The sequence below is a fragment of the Callithrix jacchus genome, chromosome 9, assembly GCF_049354715.1.
Source record: "Callithrix jacchus isolate 240 chromosome 9, calJac240_pri, whole genome shotgun sequence".
Classification (NCBI taxonomy): domain Eukaryota; kingdom Metazoa; phylum Chordata; class Mammalia; order Primates; family Cebidae; genus Callithrix; species Callithrix jacchus.
In genome coordinates this window covers 78680184-78698655 of record NC_133510.1, presented here as the reverse complement: position 1 = coordinate 78698655, position 18472 = coordinate 78680184, and the positions used below count along the sequence as shown (strand labels likewise).

Below are 18472 nucleotides of genomic sequence, written 5' to 3'. Positions count from 1 at the left end.
TCCCAGGCTCAGGTGATCCTATAATCTTAGCCTTCCAGGTAGCTGGGACCACAGGCATGCACCATCACACCCAGCTAATTTTTGTATTTTTTATAGAGACAGGGTTTTGCCCAGGCTCATCTTGAACTTTTGGGCTCAAGCTGTCCACCCTCCTCAACTTCTCAAGGTGCTAGGACTACAAGGTCTGAGCCATAGCACATGGCCTAAAGCTGTTATTTAAAAAATACATGTCTCCTCTTTATGGTATGTTATACTCTTATTTAATAATGTAATTACTAATTCCTGATGAAATATGGAGACTAAAATAAAATAATGGTGTGTGGGATCTTGTCCTTTTTCCTAATATACTTATGCTCCCTTCCTTTTCCTAATAACTTGTATAGGTGAGATATATGTAAAAGAAAAATCCGAGTAATCATTGTTCTTAGAACCAAGATGGTCAGGCCATGACTTCAGCAATGACAAGTCCAACACTTGGTTAAAGATTTAGGGTTGGCAGTATGATTTGCATCATCTTTATTAATTTACCTAGTTCATTGCTACTTTTGAAATATTTTGTAGCCAATGGGTCACTATATTCATATTTATTTGGTTTTTATTTGCTTTGAATCTTTCTTTTGCCTCAGATAAAAAAAAACCTGTCATTTACTAACTCTGATGCTTCAGTTTCAGTATGACAAAAGAAGTGTGACTTCCATTTTACTATGATGCTATGTAACTGGTTTCTAACCTTTCAGCCTGCCTAGGGTAGTTAAAAGACGAGTGAATGCTCTCAAAAACCTGCAAGTTAAATGTGCACAGATAGAAGCCAAATTCTATGAGGAAGTTCACGATCTTGAAAGGAAGTATGCTGTTCTCTATCAGCCTCTATTTGATAAGGTAATGCTTTCTCCTAATTAGTTTAATTTATCTAACATTCTAGAATACAAATTCTGGAAATATAAGCAGACTTGGAAGAGCTTGGTCTTTAGAACTCTCATTGAAATTGTTATTAGGGGCACTTGGAGGATCTATCAATAATAGCACTTAAGGTTGTGGTATGCATTTGTTAAATTTATAAGACTACTTAGTGAGAAACCACTGGTTTTAGCTTGGATGCCAGTGTTGTTATTCAGCCTTTTTTTAAATCATTTTAGCGATTTGAGATCATTAATGCAATTTATGAACCTACGGAAGAAGAATGTGAATGGAAACCAGATGAAGAAGATGAGATTTCGGTTAGTATCATCTTTTATTTTAGTGTATTTTTTAGATGATGAAATCTTACAACTTGTCAGAAATTTTAGCATTTAATGATGGACTACAATATTACATAATCAGTTATATTTTTATACCTAGGAAATATTTTTCCTTTTTTTAAGAATGATAGTGCAGATGAGCTATTATTCAACGTGGCACCACCATCTGTGCTCAAAAAGTCATTATTTCCTTGCATTTTATAGTTTTTTTGTTTAAGAGACAGGGTTTTGCCCAGGCTGGAGTGCACTGGCATGATCATAGCTCACTGCAGCCTTAAACTCCTGGACTCAAGCTATCCTCCCACCTCAGCCTTCCTAGTAGCTAGGACTGTCTGATGCTACCATGCCCAGTTTAATCTCTACATTTTTTTGTAGAGGCAGAGTCTTCTTGCCTAGGCTAGTCTTGGACTCCTGGCTTCAAGCAGTCTTCCTACCTCAGACTCCTAAAGTGTTGGAATTATGGACTTGAACCATTGAGCCACTGTGCTCAGCCTGTTTTTATAGTTTTTTGAGTCTCACTCAGTTGTCCAGGCTGGAGTGCAGTGATGTGATCTCGGCTCACTGCAACCTCCACCTCCTGGGTTCAAGCAATTCTCCTGCCTCAGCCTCCCAGTAACTGGGATGACAGGTGTGCACCACCATGACTAGTCAATTTTTTGTATTTTTAGTAGAGATGGGGTTTCGTCATGTTGGTCAGGCTGGTCTCGAACTCCTGACCTTAAGTGATTTGCCCGCCTTAGCCTCCCAAATGCTGGGATTACAGGCATGAGCCACCACACCTGGCCTATAGTTTTTAGTTTGTAGGTTCATTATATGCTTTTCTTTTTTAACTTCATGATAGGCTGAGGATTGTTGCCGTTTTCAAGTGAAGAAATGGAGGCTTCTAAGTGACTTCCCCACAATGAATAATGGCAAAGCTGTGATTCACATTCAGTGCTGTGAAGTGTTCCACCTCTCTAGCATTGCTATTTTATGTTGTTTGGTAAAGAGAATGTAATATTTTGATTAAGAACACCATGGCATGAGGCATTGGACCAAGTTAATATTGCTTTTCTTGTTTACTATGCTTAAGTTTTGATTTTTAATGAGTTAAAAATTTTTTTTTTTCACTGAAAGGGTTTTTCCTACAGATCTTGGTCATCTTAGTGGTTCTCTTCAGAGGGGTGTGGTAGCAGTCATTTTCATGGGATTAAGGTTTGTTATGGGTAACAGCAGTGTTATACACGTTTACACAGGTAGACTAGAACTTTGAAGGTAATAATCTGGTGACTGTATGCTTTTTAGTTTTTATACGTTTGCTACTTTATCAAGAGGCCTAATCTGTGTATTAAATAATATATGCTGTCACTTATCAAGGAGGAATTGAAAGAAAAGGCCAAGATTGAAGATGAGAAAAAGGATGAAGAAAAAGAAGACCCCAAAGGAATTCCTGAATTTTGGTTAACGGTTTTTAAGAATGTTGACTTGCTCAGTGATATGGTTCAGGTAATTTTATTCATAAATGTACCAGTTTACTTTCAAGGGTAAACCTGTGAAGTTTAAATGGCGTGATGACTGTTCTCCTCAGTGTTGATCTTTCTAGAATGGTTGCTTACTTTTGAAACAGCTAATATCTGTTGAAGGGAAATTACAGCTTTGATTAATGTAATCAAATAAATTACAGTTTATTTTAAAAAATGAGATAATGAAATGGTCCCATTGATAATTGCTCATTATCAACTGTTTTCTCATAACCCTGTGGCTTCTGTCTTTACCAGTTTAGTGTGGAAGTATGGTGGGAAAGTTAATCTTACAGCTGCAATTAATGCAACTAACCCCCCCCCCCACTTACCCCAAACAACCTTTTTCAATCTGAAACAACTCTTCCAGGAGAAATTTGCATTTTGAAAGAATGCTATAAAGATGTTAAACTCATTCACAATGGTTACATTCTCTAGCAAACCATGATGGTTGTCACCTTCTTTGGGAAACTGCTTTAAGCATTTCTTCAGTGAGCCACTGCCGTGTACGTTGTAGTAGTACATGTTGCCCTGTCTTGTCCTTGTTGGAAGTTACATGGAGAAAAAGAAATGATCTCCACACAATTACTGCTTAGTACAGTTCTACTTAGCAAAGTAGAAGAGGATCAAGCAGGAAGAAGGGAACAGGCAGCTGGAAAAGGCAGCAGTTATAATCAGGAAACATTTTTAAAGCAAATATGCCTTATTTAGACTTGATTTTGATTTTTTTTTTGTCCTATTTAATGATTTAGTTGTCTATTTGGACACTTTTTCTCTACCAGTGGCAATAGAACTGCAGTATAAATTAGCTTTAGTATTAGCCATAACCTGGAGAGTAAGTCTTAAGGTTCATAATTACTATACAAAACTACTTTAAAATACATCTCAGTAAGCTTGTATCTGTGTAGTAACAGAACACAGCTCTCAAATGCCATGTTAGATACTCATTTTTTTATTTTTAATTTGAAGGAACATGATGAACCTATTCTGAAGCACTTGAAAGATATTAAAGTGAAGTTCTCAGATGCTGGCCAGCCTATGGTAAAAGAACTTTGAAATATTTATAGTTTTGTAACATGCTTACAGGTAGATAAATAGAAACTTTTGAAAAGATAACATTCAAGCGGAAGGTTGGTGCTCTTTGTTGTAGTGAATAAATATTTGGATGTTGCTAATTGTGAGGCAGTATTTATTCCTTTTCCTCCCTCTGAACATAAACTGTTTGAAACACAGACTATCCTTGTTCCTGGATAAGTAGATAAAAATAATGCCAAGCGAACATGAATAAGTACTTTTTCTGTATTAAAAGGCATGAGCTTAGAGGAATTACATAAAACTGATGATGTTAGAGGATGCCCACTCCCTATAAGGAAAAATCAGCCAATGGTGTGTCCACCAAACCACAGTATTAATGTCAACTGTGGGCAAAACTAATAGGAATATAGGCTATTATTCCTATATAGCCTATGGTTGGGCTTTTTCTGTGTCAAGTTCACGTTTAGTCTGTATTTAAAAGCCTAATTCCTGGGGTAGTTGGAAGGAGTAAGGGAGACAATATTTAGGTGTGCCTAGCCTATTGTGTAAACATGTTAATTATTTAGTAGTTGTAAATTGAAACTAAGCTTTATTCAGTTTAATTTGTACCTCGTTTTGATTTAAAAATAATCCAGGGCTTATCTGACAGTCTGTCCCATAAAATATTTCACTGCCAGGCTCGGTGGCTCACTCCTGTAATCCCAGCACTTTGGGAGGCTGAGTGGGCAGATCACTTGAGGTCAGGAGTTCAAGACGACTGTGTCCAACATAGTAAAACCCCATCTCTACTAAAAATACAAAAATGAGCTGAGTATGATGGCACACACCTGTAATCCCAGGTAATTGGGAGGCTGAGGCACAAGAATCACTTGAATCTGAGAGGCAATGGTTGCAGTGAGCTGAAATTGTGTCACTGCACTCCAGCCTGGAAATGTAAAACTGTCTTTAAACAATGCAAAACTCTGTCTCAAAAAAAAAAAAATTGTATTTCAGAGTAGAAAAAACACTATCACTTAGAATATTATGTATGTTTATAAAAAACACAGATTTAGCTGCATTTACTAAAGTGGTGAAATTTATGAAGTGGGTAATTAACTGATTTTTATTCCTCTTCCCCCCAGAGTTTTGTCTTAGAATTTCACTTTGAACCCAATGAGTATTTTACAAATGAAGTGCTGACAAAGACATATAGGATGAGGTCAGAACCAGATGATTCTGATCCCTTTTCTTTTGATGGACCAGAAATTATGGGTTGTACAGGGTGAGTTTAATTTTACTACCTTAATAAAATGTTTTTTATTTTTGTTATACTTTATTTGTATACTTATTTCCAGTTACATATGTATGTACATAGTCTGTCTCTGAACATTTTGGTAAGATGTTTTCTGAGAAGTGCTTATCAATTTTCCTATAATCCTCCTTGGGCCCGTGACTGTCTCACATATATTTCTGCAGAGGAATGCTTCTTTAAATCATACTGTGTGTTTATGATAATTGTAAATATGTTTATTTTAAATATTTGCTTAGGAATAAAATTTTTCCCTTCATACTGCTATAGAAAACACTTGAAGCAATTCACCCTTCTAAAATTTGAAATCTAAATGTAATATTTACTTCTAAAAGTTTAGCAATTGAAAGATTGTCAGTTGTGATAGATTTTTGTTTGTTTTGCAAGGTGTCAGATAGATTGGAAAAAAGGAAAGAATGTCACTTTGAAAACCATTAAGAAGAAGCAGAAACACAAGGGACGCGGGACAGTTCGTACTGTGACTAAAACAGTTTCCAATGACTCTTTCTTTAATTTTTTTGCCCCTCCTGAAGGTAAATAATATTTTTGCCTAAGTATTAATGGTGGTTTTATAGTAAGCATTGTTCAGCATCTTATTTATTTTAATTTCTTTTCTCAATTTTGCAGTTCCCGAGAGTGGAGATCTGGTAAGTTGAATTGTTATTTGTTTATTGAATTGTTTACTATATTTGAAATTAAAGCACTGAATTTCAAAAGTAGAGAGTGGGGTGGTTGTTACATTGAGTTCTGAGGCCTACAATGCATGAAGCAAGCTTTTTCGATCTCAAAAATTGTTCCATTCAAAATGATATCAGTGCCTCTGCTGAGAAACACTGAGATTAAAAAGCTTAAGGTTTTCTTTCTTTTGAGACTTACAAATATTGATGTGAGGGATTTAACTTTTCAAAACTATGTCTTCCTTAGTAAAACCAGAATGTATTAGGTCATTTATACTCTTACATTCCTAGCTACACTATGGTTAGAATTCATTCCTGTATTTGTTATTCCAATGTAAATACGGTTTCATATCGTGACTGTGTATGTTCATGTATATTGCATATGGCAAAGAACTATGAAACGTTGCTGCCATATAGCCTGAACTGAGGAACAACCTTAAAGAAAGTCTGTACATACAAGGTAGGGCAGGTATATTTTCAATTTGATTTTCTTTTGGACAGGGTTTGAATTTAAATTAACTGAGATAGTTTAAATAGTTTTTACATGTGGAATTAGAAATTAAACAATACTTTTGAATTGGAATCTTGGCAAAGGCTTAGAATAAATCTGCAAAAGGCAAAAGCAAGTATTTCTGGCTTGGCTTGTAGGGCAATGAAAGGAAATACAAAGCAGTATGAATTTTAGGCGAGAAGAACTACTTTAAGTATTAAGATAGAGCGTCACACTGTTTTCATATCAATGGATGGGTTGGAGTTTGTGTTCAAGTTTTTTTTTTTGTTACTAAATATTGATGACAAAACAGTGTTAGTTATAGATAGAAAACTTCCACCTGTGATTTGAATCCCTCCCCGCCCCCGCCCTTTTGGACTTTTTTATTTATTAGATTATATTTTTGGCTCAAAGATTCATAAAATTCACAGAGGGTGTGTTCATTGTTTAGTATCATAGAACTTAAAGTGGGATTTTAAAATTTTTATTTATTTTTTTGAAGTGGAGTTTTGCTCTTTTGCTTAAGCTGGAGTACAGTGGCATGATCTTGGCTCACTGCAACCTCTGCCTTCCTGTTTCAAGCAATTCTCCTGCTTCAGTCTCCTGAGTAGCTTGGGATTATAGGTGCCCTCACCATGCCCAGCTAATTTTTGTATTTTTAGTAGAAATGGGGTTTCACCACGTTGGCCAGGCTGGTCTTGAACTTCTGACCTTGTGATCCACCCATCTCAGCCTCCAAAAGTGCTGGGTTTACAGGCGTGAGCCACCACACCCGGCCCAAAGTGGGATTGTTTTAATTGTGAATAATGTCAGACCCACTTGTGCCCTGTGCTTTGTCATTAAATAGAAATCCTAAGCTTCAGGCACCTGTAATCCCAGCTGCTGTGGTGGCAGAGGTGGAAGGATCATTTGAGGCCAGCCTGGGCAACACAGTGAGATCCTGTCTCTAAAAAAGAAAAGTGCTAGGGATATCTGATTTAGTTAGTATATTGTCTTTCTGAACTAGTACTCTATCTCATTTGGGATTACTAGACTTAAAACTGTACAGCTCTTTGGGTACTGTCTTTTAGGAAGTATAAGTGATCCTCTGTGGTTATTGTCTTTCTATTTGCTATGTACTTAACAATGTTACCTACAATAACCTGAGGGTTTTTTTTGTGTGTTTATCTATTTGATGTTTTCAATATTTTAAAAGGAAAATTTCAGACATATGTAACAGTTGCTTTTACATATTTTTGTTTAAACCGGCAAGAACTAAGTAAGCAGTTCTAATTTTTATTCTTCACAATTTCCTTAGTATTCATACTGGTCTGCTAACTTAATTTTGTTTTTGTTAAAAACTTGGAAAAATTATTAAGGAAATTTAGAAATGGCAAATCATTTGTTAAACATGGTGTGAGAAAAATAATGGAAAGTAAAAAGTAAAGTTGAGGATTTCTTCCTTTCATCATCGGTTTTTTTTTTTTTTGGTTGCCCAGGCTCTAGAGTGTAGTGATGTGATCACAGCTTATTTCAGCCTCAAGCTGCTGGGCTCCAGCAATTCCCCTACCTCAGCCTCTCAAGTAGCTGAGACTACAGGCTTGTGCCACCATGCCCAGCTAATTGTTATTTTTTGTAGAGATAGGGGTCTCACTACATTGTCTAGGCTGGTCTTGAACTTCTGGGCTCAAATGATCCTCCCATTTTGGCTTCCTGAAGTGTTGGTACTATAGGTACGAGTCACCACACCCAGCCTCTAAGAGTCTTACATGTGCCAAATTAAGTAACAAATTAAGTTATTCCTAAATTTTCTTCTTTTGTTTTCCTTTAAAAATAGGATGATGATGCTGAAGCTATCCTTGCTGCAGACTTCGAAATTGGTCACTTTTTACGTGAGCGTATAATCCCAAGATCAGTGTTATACTTTACTGGAGAAGCTATTGAAGATGATGATGATGATGTAAGTGAATTTGAATCCTGCAAAGAAATAATTGAGTGAGAGTATAGTGGTCAGAATGGGAAATAGATAAAATTTAATTTTTAAGAAGCAAGACGTAATATAATTCAAAATTAGGCTAATTACTGATGTTCTGTATGTAGCTTTTCTGGATTTTAAGTATGTCTCCTTAGGATTTTTGGATTCATTTATCTTAGCTTTTAATTTTCTGCTAATAAGATTGTTCTGAGTTTGTGAAACTTTTATGTTTGGTTAGTGCTATATATCTGTGCTCTTGCCTTGACTTCACAGAACTAGGACTTTTTTTAGTGTACAAGAAAATGTTTACTGGGAGGCATAGATTTTCATTCAAGGTAATATTGAGTGATGAGTAGGTTAAGATTAGGCTGCATGTAGATGTTTTGGATATGTTTATTGCTCAGTGGCAGTTGTTAAGAGTAGGGTTTAGGTCCTTTTTGTACAGTGCATTCCACACTTAGGTGTGGGTGAGTAATATATGCAGTAATAGTTGTCTGATCATACTTTATCCACGATTGTACTCTGTTCTTTAGTTTTATAAATTGGCAGTCAGCTGAGTGATTCTTGCATCTAGTATGTGTTTTAATTTATAATCAACCCCTTGATAGGAAAGTAGGTTTTTTCTTTTGAGATACTAGTTTACACAGTGATGAATGTTACTAATGCTACTCTGAAATGTGTGTTACTTTCACTCAAACGCTGTTTTTCCTTTTCAGTATGATGAAGAAGGTGAAGAAGCGGATGAGGTAATGTTTACCAAATGAGCAAATATGTTTAACACATTGAGAAGCAAATTGAATGACTTATGTATTCCTTTGCTATAATCATTCTGTGATTTGGGATAAAAAACATTTTGGAAAATATGATTTTAGAATTCTACAGCCAAACAATGTATGTATAAGGTTTCAATAAATAAATTGCAAAACTCAGCAACATTTTTTTATTTCAAATAATTTTGTTCTGCTGCAGGGTTATCAGCTCTTTGAAGAAGTCAAAAGCTGCAGTAAACTTTTTCAACGTTGGCTGCAGTAACTATTTTCAATAAAAGCTGTCTGGATGTCTCAAGTTGTGTTGGGAAATTTTTCATATTAGAAGCTTTCAGATTAAATTGTATTATCATCAGACTCTGTAATCATGAAAATCTGTTGACCCGTAGAGTAACTTGTATTAAATTTTCCCTACATTATGAGCCAATTTACCTACTATGTACATACTTCATGGATGCATTTTGAACTTTAATATAGGAAGGGGAAGAAGAAGGAGATGAGGAAAATGATCCAGACTATGACCCGAAGGTGAGCAAAATTAGTGCTGCTTTCTATTAAATTTAAGACAGACTAAAGTAAGAGTTGGTATTTCTGAATATCAAGTTTATTTCTCTCTGTTAAAGTCTTTAGTAAATAAAGCCTATTGGCTGGATAACTTTTTCTTTTTTCAGTCCCACTGGCATTTTGAACAGTACACATAATTTCAGTGGACGTTTTTCTAAAAAACATTGTTTTTGGCTTGGGCTTTGTACTTTCTGTAGTTTCAGGCACAGCGAACTCTAGGATTCTATTTTAATGAGACGAATTATAACAGTTTTTATGCATTAGAAAAAATGATTGCATGTTATTTTAGATTTTTTCCTAAGGAAAGTTTTTTAAACAAAGGGTTTTGAAAGATCTGATTGCAGGAGTGTTCCGGAACTGGGGAGCAGTGGAGTTTGTTAAATCCTTCCAGCTACTCTTATTCAGTCCCTGAGAGTCCTAGTTATTCCTGAGGCAAAAGCAAAGCTGATTGCTAATATAACTAACATTAATTGCTTGGTAATTTTATCTTTTAAGATTATGGTTTAGTATATGTCACATTTTATGGAGTTAATTCTACAGTGTAAAGTTTGAGCTTGATTTTAGCATTTCAGTGACTTGCTAATAAAATGAATAATTTTGTTATTCATTGTCCTATACCCCCTTTTTTTTTGACAACAGTGAGCTACTGTTATAATTAAGGCAGTAATTACTATTGAGAAATTCACTGAAGCAGGTAGAAGAAGATAGATTGACTTGTTGTTTTCCTTTAACAGAAGGATCAAAACCCAGCAGAGTGCAAGCAGCAGTGAAGCAGGATGTATGTGGCCTTGAGGATAACCTGCACTGTAATAGCCTAAACACAACTCTTATTTACTTACAGCCTTATGTTTTTGTATTTTCTTGGTAGACTAGGTAATTTTTTTTTTTTTTTTAAGGACAGGAACCTGATATTTTAAAGACCAATTTGTTCTACCTAGCATTTTAACTAGTTTTTCTGCCAGGTATGTTGAATGCACAGATTCTGTCACGCATGTTCATTCATTGCTACATAATTTGGTTCTTCTGGAATATTTTTATGTAGCTCTTGGCGTATAGCTATGAAAATTAACAGCTGTTAAAGGAAATACTTTTTTCGTAATTTTTTCCTTGAAGAACCAAAGTATTTTTTCAGCTGGTTGTTGGATAGGGTTAAGTCCGCTTGGATTAGCTGTGCCTTTCATTACTTTGTTACAGAAATGCAGTGACTTATACTAAGACAATTCATCATTTTAAAAAAAAATTGGCAAGACAGCTATATGGTTAAGAATTTCCAGTATGACCACACCCAATAACTGTATTAGATTGTTAATGGATTATTGTGTTACATGGGTGACATAGTTAATTGTAAAGTAACCTGATTCAGTATAGTTATTGGTACCACAGTGAGGTGAATAAAACAGGATTTTCAGAAGTTAGCCTGAATTTAACTGTTCTTTTAAATTTAACCTCCATTAACTAAGCATCTTTTCTTTGTGGTAGGGTCTACTTTCTGCTTCCCTGGAAAGGATGAATTTACATCATTTGACAAGCCTATTTTCAAGTTATTTGTTGTTTGTTTGCTTGTTTTTACAGCCTAAAATAAAAATTTCAAATACAATTTTAGTTCTTATAAGATAATGTCTTAATTTTGTACCAATTCAGGTAGAAGCAAAGGCCTAGCTTGAATTAAGGGTTATACTCAGTTTTTATCACATTATTGAAGAAAAGGTACCAGCTTTGGAAAGAGATACTATACTAATAAGCAAGTATAAAAAAAAGAAGAAAATCTTAAATGATTTGATGCTTTAAAAAAAATTCATTTTCTTTGGGTTAGAGCTAGAGAGAAGGCCCAAAGCTTCTGTGGTTTCTTCTAATTCTTACTGCTTAAAATATGAGTATGTCACTTACCCATGGTTCTGCTTACTATATATTAAAATGGGTAGTACTGTTTACCTAACTACCTCATAGATGTGTTAAGGCATATTGAGTTAAATCTCTTAAAATGTTTCTCAGTCTCATTACAAGCTCAAAATTTTGGGCCTATTTGTAATGCCAGTGTGACACTCAGCATTTTGTTCACATTACTCTTTGACAACTAAACTGGAAAACAAAGGTTAAGTACCTCTGTTCTGGATCTGGGCAGGTAGCACTCTCTTAGATCTTTGTGTGGCTCCTATTTTTATAGAAGTGGTTGGATGCACTATTTCATAAGGTCCAAGAATTTTTTTTCAGATATTTTTGATGACTGTTGTAGTAAATACTACAGGGATAGCACTATACAGTATTGTCATGAGACTAAAGTGGAAATAAGACTTTTTGACAAAAGATGCCATTAAATTTCAGACTGTAGAGCCACATTTACAATACCTCAGGCTAATTACTGTTAATTTTGGAGTTGAAGTTTTTTTTTGTTGACAGCAAGGGTGGACTATTGGATTGTTGTTAGAGGAAGGTCTAGATTTCCTGCTCTTAATAAAATTACATTGAATTTATTTTGAGGTAATGAAAACTTCATTTTTGAGAAGTTAGTGTTAAGGTCTTGGAATGTGAACACATTGTATGTAGTGCTATCCATTCCTCTCCTGAGATTTTAACTTACTACTGGAAATCCTTAACCAATAATAATAGCTTTTTTCTCTTTATTTTAAATGATTTCCTTTGCTTTGATAGAGACTCTTGCTTTTTTTTTTTTTGTAACCGTAGTTCATCTAAACACAGCTTTTTCTGAACTTTAAAGATAGAATCCCATTTTTAATGAACTGAAGTAGCAAAATCATCTTTTTCATTCTTTTAGGAAATAGCTATTGCCAAAGTGACGGTGTAGATAATACCTAGTCTTGTTATATAATGGAGATGTGGTTTGCGGAATTTTCTTTATAATATTGACGTTTCAGGGGATATCAGTGTTTATGCCATTTTTCCAGTTCCAAAATGATTCCATTCCATTCTAGAAATTTGAAGTATGTAACTTGAAATCCTTAATAAAATTTGGATTTAATTTTATAAAATGTTCTGGTGATATTTTGGGTGTTTTTTTTTTTAATGAATATGTATACTTTTTTTGAAGAGAGGAGAGTAGTGATGTCAAGAGTAAGCTATTTTGTGCTGAGGCCACTATGTTCTCTAAATCTACAATTTTAAGAGCAACCTTACTACCCCTGCTAAATGGAGTTTGTTACTTGAAAACTAAGATGGAATTCTATAGTTCCTGATAGATTGTATTCTGAGTTATCTACAAACATTTTTGAGACACTTGAAGATTTGTCTTCATACTCTTGGTTGTAGTTTCCACCAGCCCATGCAGACTGCCAAGTAGGTTTCATTTTTGCCTGTTAGATATGATGAAATAATAGTCACTTCCAAAGAAAACTTTGATTAGAAAAAATTAACACTGTTTGCTTTATGGTCATTCAAGAATGGTAAGTGTTCCACAAATTGATGAGTTGATAGTTTGACATAGATGTCTGAAAGCCACATAATTTCTTAGGATTCTTAAATTAGTAAATCTAGCTTACTGAAGCAGTATTAGCATCACTATTTTAGATTGCAAAAATAATTGTGTGGAATTGGCTTATGGAATGGAACTAAAGAAAAATGGGATTCTACCTCATTTTCTGTTTTAGCATACTTAAACAAACATGAAAGAATATATTAGCTTTCATAGAAATATTTTTGTTCTGTGAATAGGTTAATGATATGGTAAGGCTCCTAAGATAGCGGAATTAACTTTATATTAATATTACTGCTGTTTATAAACAGTATGAATTTGTAGGTTTATCTGAATTATAGGCCATTCCCACTATTAAAAATAAAGACAAAACTTGTAACTGTTTGTGAAAATCTTATCGTGCTATGTAGAAATATTGAACTAATGTTCAAATATTTGAATGCTTTGGTTTCAGGGATTGGTTTAAAATTGGAGTCCTTTTTATGGGTTAGTCTTACAATAATTTAAGCCTTTATATTTTTGACTTTAAATCAAAACAAATGTTATTTTAAATGTACAGAATAGATTGATAGTGCAGAAGACCATAAGTTCTGCATAGGAGCTTTAGAAAAAAATATATGCTAATTCAGTTTTTTTTTAATCTTCTGCACTGTATACACATAATTATGAGCTTGGTTTTGTTTTTGAAAATATGTGTTCATAATTTAGGTAATTTGCAACTTAAAGCACTAAGTCTCTGATACCTGAAAAGTAAATGTAAATGGTGATGGTGAAATAATACTGCAATTAAGAGATGTATACTGGTGATTTTTGTATGCTAGATTAAAACTCCAGATATTAAAATACAACCTGGATAAAGAGCCAAGTTCTTGCCTGATTAAGGATCACTTACATGACTTTACAGAAATGGAAATATCCTTGTTGGTATATGAAATTATTTTACTTAAGGATAAGTGTTTATCCATAAGAAATTTTGATCGGTGTATTATATTTCCAAAAATACAGTATGCCTTGTATCTTGTGTTTCTTCCTTTTGACATCAAACTATCAGGTTTTCCAGTTTACAGAAATTATTCACTAAAATCCTTAGTACCGACAGTCTCTGACTTACAGTGGTTTATGTTAAGATTTCAGCTTTTATGAATTTACTGGATTATTAAACGCATCTTCTACTTACAATATTTTTGACTTAGAGTGGGTTATTGAGGCACGATCATGTCATTCTCAAGAGTCTGAATAAAAGAAGAAATGGGGTATGTTAATTTAGAAATAGATTGCTGGCGTGAAATAAGTCAATTTGGTTGTTTAATTTTTGTATTGGAAATTGAGCATTGGTAGGTTTTGTGGACAAACTGAGTTTTATTATTTTGAAACCCAGGATAAAACATTGCATAAAATAGAAGCAATGCTTTTTAGTTTCTTATGTGTTTTATTTTTATTTTTGAGACAGAGTCTTGCTCTGTTGCCCAGGCTGGAGTGCAGTGACATGATCTTGGCTCACTGCAACCGCCACCTCCCAGGTTCAAGTGATTCTCGTGCTTCAGCCTCCCAAGTAGTTGGGATTACAGGCATGTACCACCAAGCCCAGCTGATTTTGTATTTTTAGTAGAGATGGGGTTTTTGTTGACCAGGCTGGTCTCAAAACTCCTGACCTCAAGTGATCCTCCCACCTTGGCCTCCCAAAGTGTTGGGATTACGGCGTGAGCCATCACACGTGGCCAGTTTCTTACATATTTTTAACTTAAAGCCAAAAAGTAGGAACTGGAAATGTATGATTAAATATGTAAGTGCCAGAAGTTGACAGATCTCATATCCAGAGTTGATAGTATTCATAATTTTGTCATTCTGATGTATTAGGCAATTGCAGCTCTGAAAAACTTAATGAGGTTGTAAAATAGTTTCTACCAGAATGCTCAAAATTTGTATGAGAGCTTTTAGCTGAGATTGCAAGAATCTGTAGAAATTTGTGAAGTGAGGGGAAAGGCCTCTGAGCAGTGAGCAGTTCAGGCGGAGGAACAGGAGGCAATACAGGCAAAGGTCCCAGAACAGAACAATTCAGGGCACATTCAAGGAATTGAAATAACTAGAAATACAGTGGCCAGTCCATAGAAAGGTTAGCTGTGAAAGTCCTTTTAATGGGTTTGGAACACTGAAAACCACCTGTTAAGAATATTTCAAGTGAGGATGAGGATGATGTTTCCATGGAAGATTTTTTTGTTACTTGTTTGAGACAGGGTCTTACTCCATTTGCCCAGGCTGGAGTGCACTGGCGCAATCTTGGTTCACTGCAACCTTGACCTTCCTGGCTCGGGTGATCTCCCACCTCACTCAGCCTCTCAAGTAGCTGGGATCACAGGTGTGTGCCACCACCCCCAGCTAATTTTTGTATTTTTTGAGGAGAGGGGTTTTGCCATGTTGGCCAGGCTGGCCTTGACTCAGGTGATCCACCCACCTTGGCCTCCCAAAGTGCTGGGATTACAGACATGAGCCATTGTGCCTGGCTGGAAGATAATTTTTAAAGTAAGACATGATTGAGAGAGTGAGTCAGCCATTTGAAGGTAAGAACATTTGAGGTAAGTGGGCCCCAGGGGCTATTTAGAGGCTAGTAAAGGCCTCTGATATGTTATATATATCATAGGCCTTTACTGAAAACTGAAAAGTAAATTAAATGATGGAGTAAGGCAGCAGCAGTGAATAAGATGCTGGTCTGAGACCTGTTACGATAATTTACTTAGCCAAGAACAGAAGCTTTATTTATTTAAAAAAAATGCTGAATAAAGTTTTATCTGCAGTGAATCTCCTTAGTCAAACTTCAGATTGATGTTTTTGGGTAACTTATCAATATTACAGCTTTTCTTCAACTCCAAAATTAAAATAGTTGAAAGAATTCCAGTATATTCTTTCCTCTGATCAACTACTTTTTGGCTCATAAAGTTTCCTAGGCTTATAGACGTTTTCTCTTTCAGCCCTGGAATGGGCCATTCCTCCAAGGATTGCTGGCTTCTTAGAATAGGGAATATTACTTACAAACTGAAGTCCAGGTTCTGAATGTGTTCATTACAGGGTATTTCTAGGATCTTTCAGGTGAAAGAAAATCTGTACATGTATCATAATGAAAACTAAATGCACAGTGGATACTTTGAAGTTGAATCAAACAATGTTATTTTTCCTAGTACTACTCCAGTCTACACTTGTAACTATCTTCAGATAAGTGGAATCAGTTGATCCAACTAGGAAAGTAGATGAGGTTGCTCTATGGGAATAACAATCCATGAATAAAAATGGAGATCTAATTTTAGACTAAAAGTTTTCAGCCCCTAAACAAATGTCTACCGTCAAATTTTAATGACTATGTATGAGAATACAAGTAGTGCCTGGGTAGTAATGTCATTAAGCACAGGCTTTAGAGTCTGTGTACCACCTGTTGGTTCAGCATCAATGTTTTCATCTATTGTGAAAGATTGTGGTGTACATTAATAAGGAAACAAAAGTACTTAGAACCTCTTGAGTACTTAGTAGATATGCTTCCTAAACATAAGAAAACGTAAAGTTTGTGGTTGGGATTACTCTTTTTTGAGACGGAGTCTCTGTTGCCCATGCTGGAGTGCAGTGGCTCAGTCTTCGCTCACTGCAGCATCTGCCTCCCAGGTTCAAGTGATTCTCCTGCCTCAGCCTCCTGAGAAGCTGAGATCCCTGTAATCCCAAACTGGGATTACAGGCACGTGCCACCATGCCCAGCTAATTTTTGTATTTTTAGTAGAGAGGGATTTCACCATGGTGGTTGGGTTGATCTCAAATTCCTGACATTGTGATTCACCCGCCTTGACCTGCCAAAGTGCTGGGATTACAGAGATTACTTTTTAAATTGGTTTTAGAACTTAATTTCTGAACTAGTTGGGGTTTTCTCAGTTCAAAGGCAAAATTACTCCTAGGTAAGAGATACCTTACTCAGTATACATAAACACTGAGACTTAACACTGGATAATACATTTAAGCATGCCTCGTTTTGAAATTTTTTGTTTGTTGTAAACAGAAAATTTGACCTTAACCTAAAGTCAGCTGGGTTAGAAAATCTCGTTTTATTCCTTTCTTGTTTGTGTTTTTATGTGCTGATTTATTTTCATTGGCCTTTGGCAGAATCCAGAAATGATCTATAAATGAAATGAAGTCTCACTATATTTGGATTTCTCATGCTTCAGGACACCCAAATTGTCATTTTTCAGGCTACGCTTTCTATCTCCAACATTTACCTTGAGCCCAGGACACTGGCATTTTCTCGGTGTGGATGTGACATGGGTGTCTGTCTTAAGATCAGATGTGATTTTATACTTGGATTAGGCCAGTCAGTTATTTGTACTATTTTTGAGATGGATTCTCACTATGCTGTCCAGGCTAGTGTCTAACTCCTGGGCTCAAGTGGTCCACTCACCTCAACCTCCTGAGGTGCTGTGATTACAAATGGGAGTTGCCACACCTAGCTACAGATTTCAAAACTAAGGGCTGGAACTGTTGTCTTTGCTATTCATTTGGCTTGGTGAGTGCACTTAGCCACTTCACAGCAGCTTGATAGCCCTGCCTATTTTACCTGCATTTGTACTGTTTCAGCTCTGCTTGGCTGCTTTTTCTTTACTTCTGCAACTGGACTTTTGTGCATGTGTTTTATTAGTTCAGTAGAGGATCTCCTTTTCATCAGTACCTACTCTTTGGTTCTATAGTTCTGAACTGGTAGTGTGTTAGAAATACTTGCTCACTAATGGGTTTCCCAGTTTCCGGCACGGGGCTTGGAATATGGTAAGTGTACAGCATAGTTTTGTATGTATAGGATTTATCTAGACTCATTCAATATACCAACCATAATTCTGTATGGGACTATGTAGCAAATATAATGATTGAGTCTCAGTAGTTTAGTCTCCTAAGGTCTTTTGTAGTTGTCATATTCCTGCAGATTGAGAAAAGCAGTGAAACAAAGCTGGATTATGCATACAGTTGGCCCTTAAATAATGCAGGGGCTGGGAGCTCCAGCTTCCCTCACAGTCAAATCTGTAAAGCTGATTCCTCACAAACTTGACTGATAGCTATTAGTGAGTCCTTACCAATAAGTCATTTAACACAAACTTTGTATGTTATGTGTATTATATACTGTAGAAGTAAGCTAGAGAAAATGTTAAAATCAAAGAATCAAAAATATATTTACTATCATGGCCAGGTGTGGTGGCTCATGCCTGTAATCCCAGCACTTTGGGAAGCTGAGGCCGGGATATCACTTGAGGTTAGGAGTCCAAGACCAGCCTGGCCAACGTGGCAAAACTCTGTCTCTACTAAAAATACAAAACTTAGCTGTACCCACATCGTAGTGGTACATGCCTATAATTCGAGCTACTCGGGAGGCTGAGGCATGAGAATTGCTTGAATTCAGGAGGAAGAGGTTGCAATGAGCTGTGATGGTGTCACTGCACTCAAGCCTTGGCAACAGAATGAAAGTGTCTGTGTGTGTGTGTGTGTGTGTGTGTATTTACTATCAGGTGGAACTGGA

General features: G+C 35.7%; 1 protein-coding gene across 50 annotated transcripts in view; it reads left to right on the top strand.

Annotated features, from left to right (window-relative positions):
* NAP1L1 (nucleosome assembly protein 1 like 1) overlaps positions 1 to 14120 on the top strand; it is a 38929-nt gene extending 24809 nt beyond the window's left edge. For 17 of the 50 annotated variants that reach the window (XM_054238629.2, XM_035257076.3, XM_078336886.1 and 14 more), the window contains 11 exons: positions 738 to 879; positions 1137 to 1217; positions 2595 to 2723; positions 3707 to 3778; positions 4894 to 5033; positions 5448 to 5593; positions 5688 to 5707; positions 8044 to 8166; positions 8898 to 8927; positions 9426 to 9476; positions 10247 to 14120. In XM_054238629.2, coding sequence (XP_054094604.1) covers positions 738 to 879; positions 1137 to 1217; positions 2595 to 2723; positions 3707 to 3778; positions 4894 to 5033; positions 5448 to 5593; positions 5688 to 5707; positions 8044 to 8166; positions 8898 to 8927; positions 9426 to 9476; positions 10247 to 10282 — 970 coding nt within the window. In that variant the 3' untranslated portion in view covers positions 10283 to 14120. Of the gene's footprint in view, positions 1 to 737; positions 880 to 1136; positions 1218 to 2594; positions 2724 to 3706; positions 3779 to 4893; positions 5034 to 5447; positions 5594 to 5687; positions 5708 to 8043; positions 8167 to 8897; positions 8928 to 9150; positions 9477 to 10246 lie in introns of all 50 variants that reach the window. The other 33 variants (XM_035257071.3, XM_078336900.1, XM_078336881.1 and 30 more) reach the window with 7 other exon arrangements.
* Positions 14121 to 18472: the final 4352 nt, after the last annotated feature.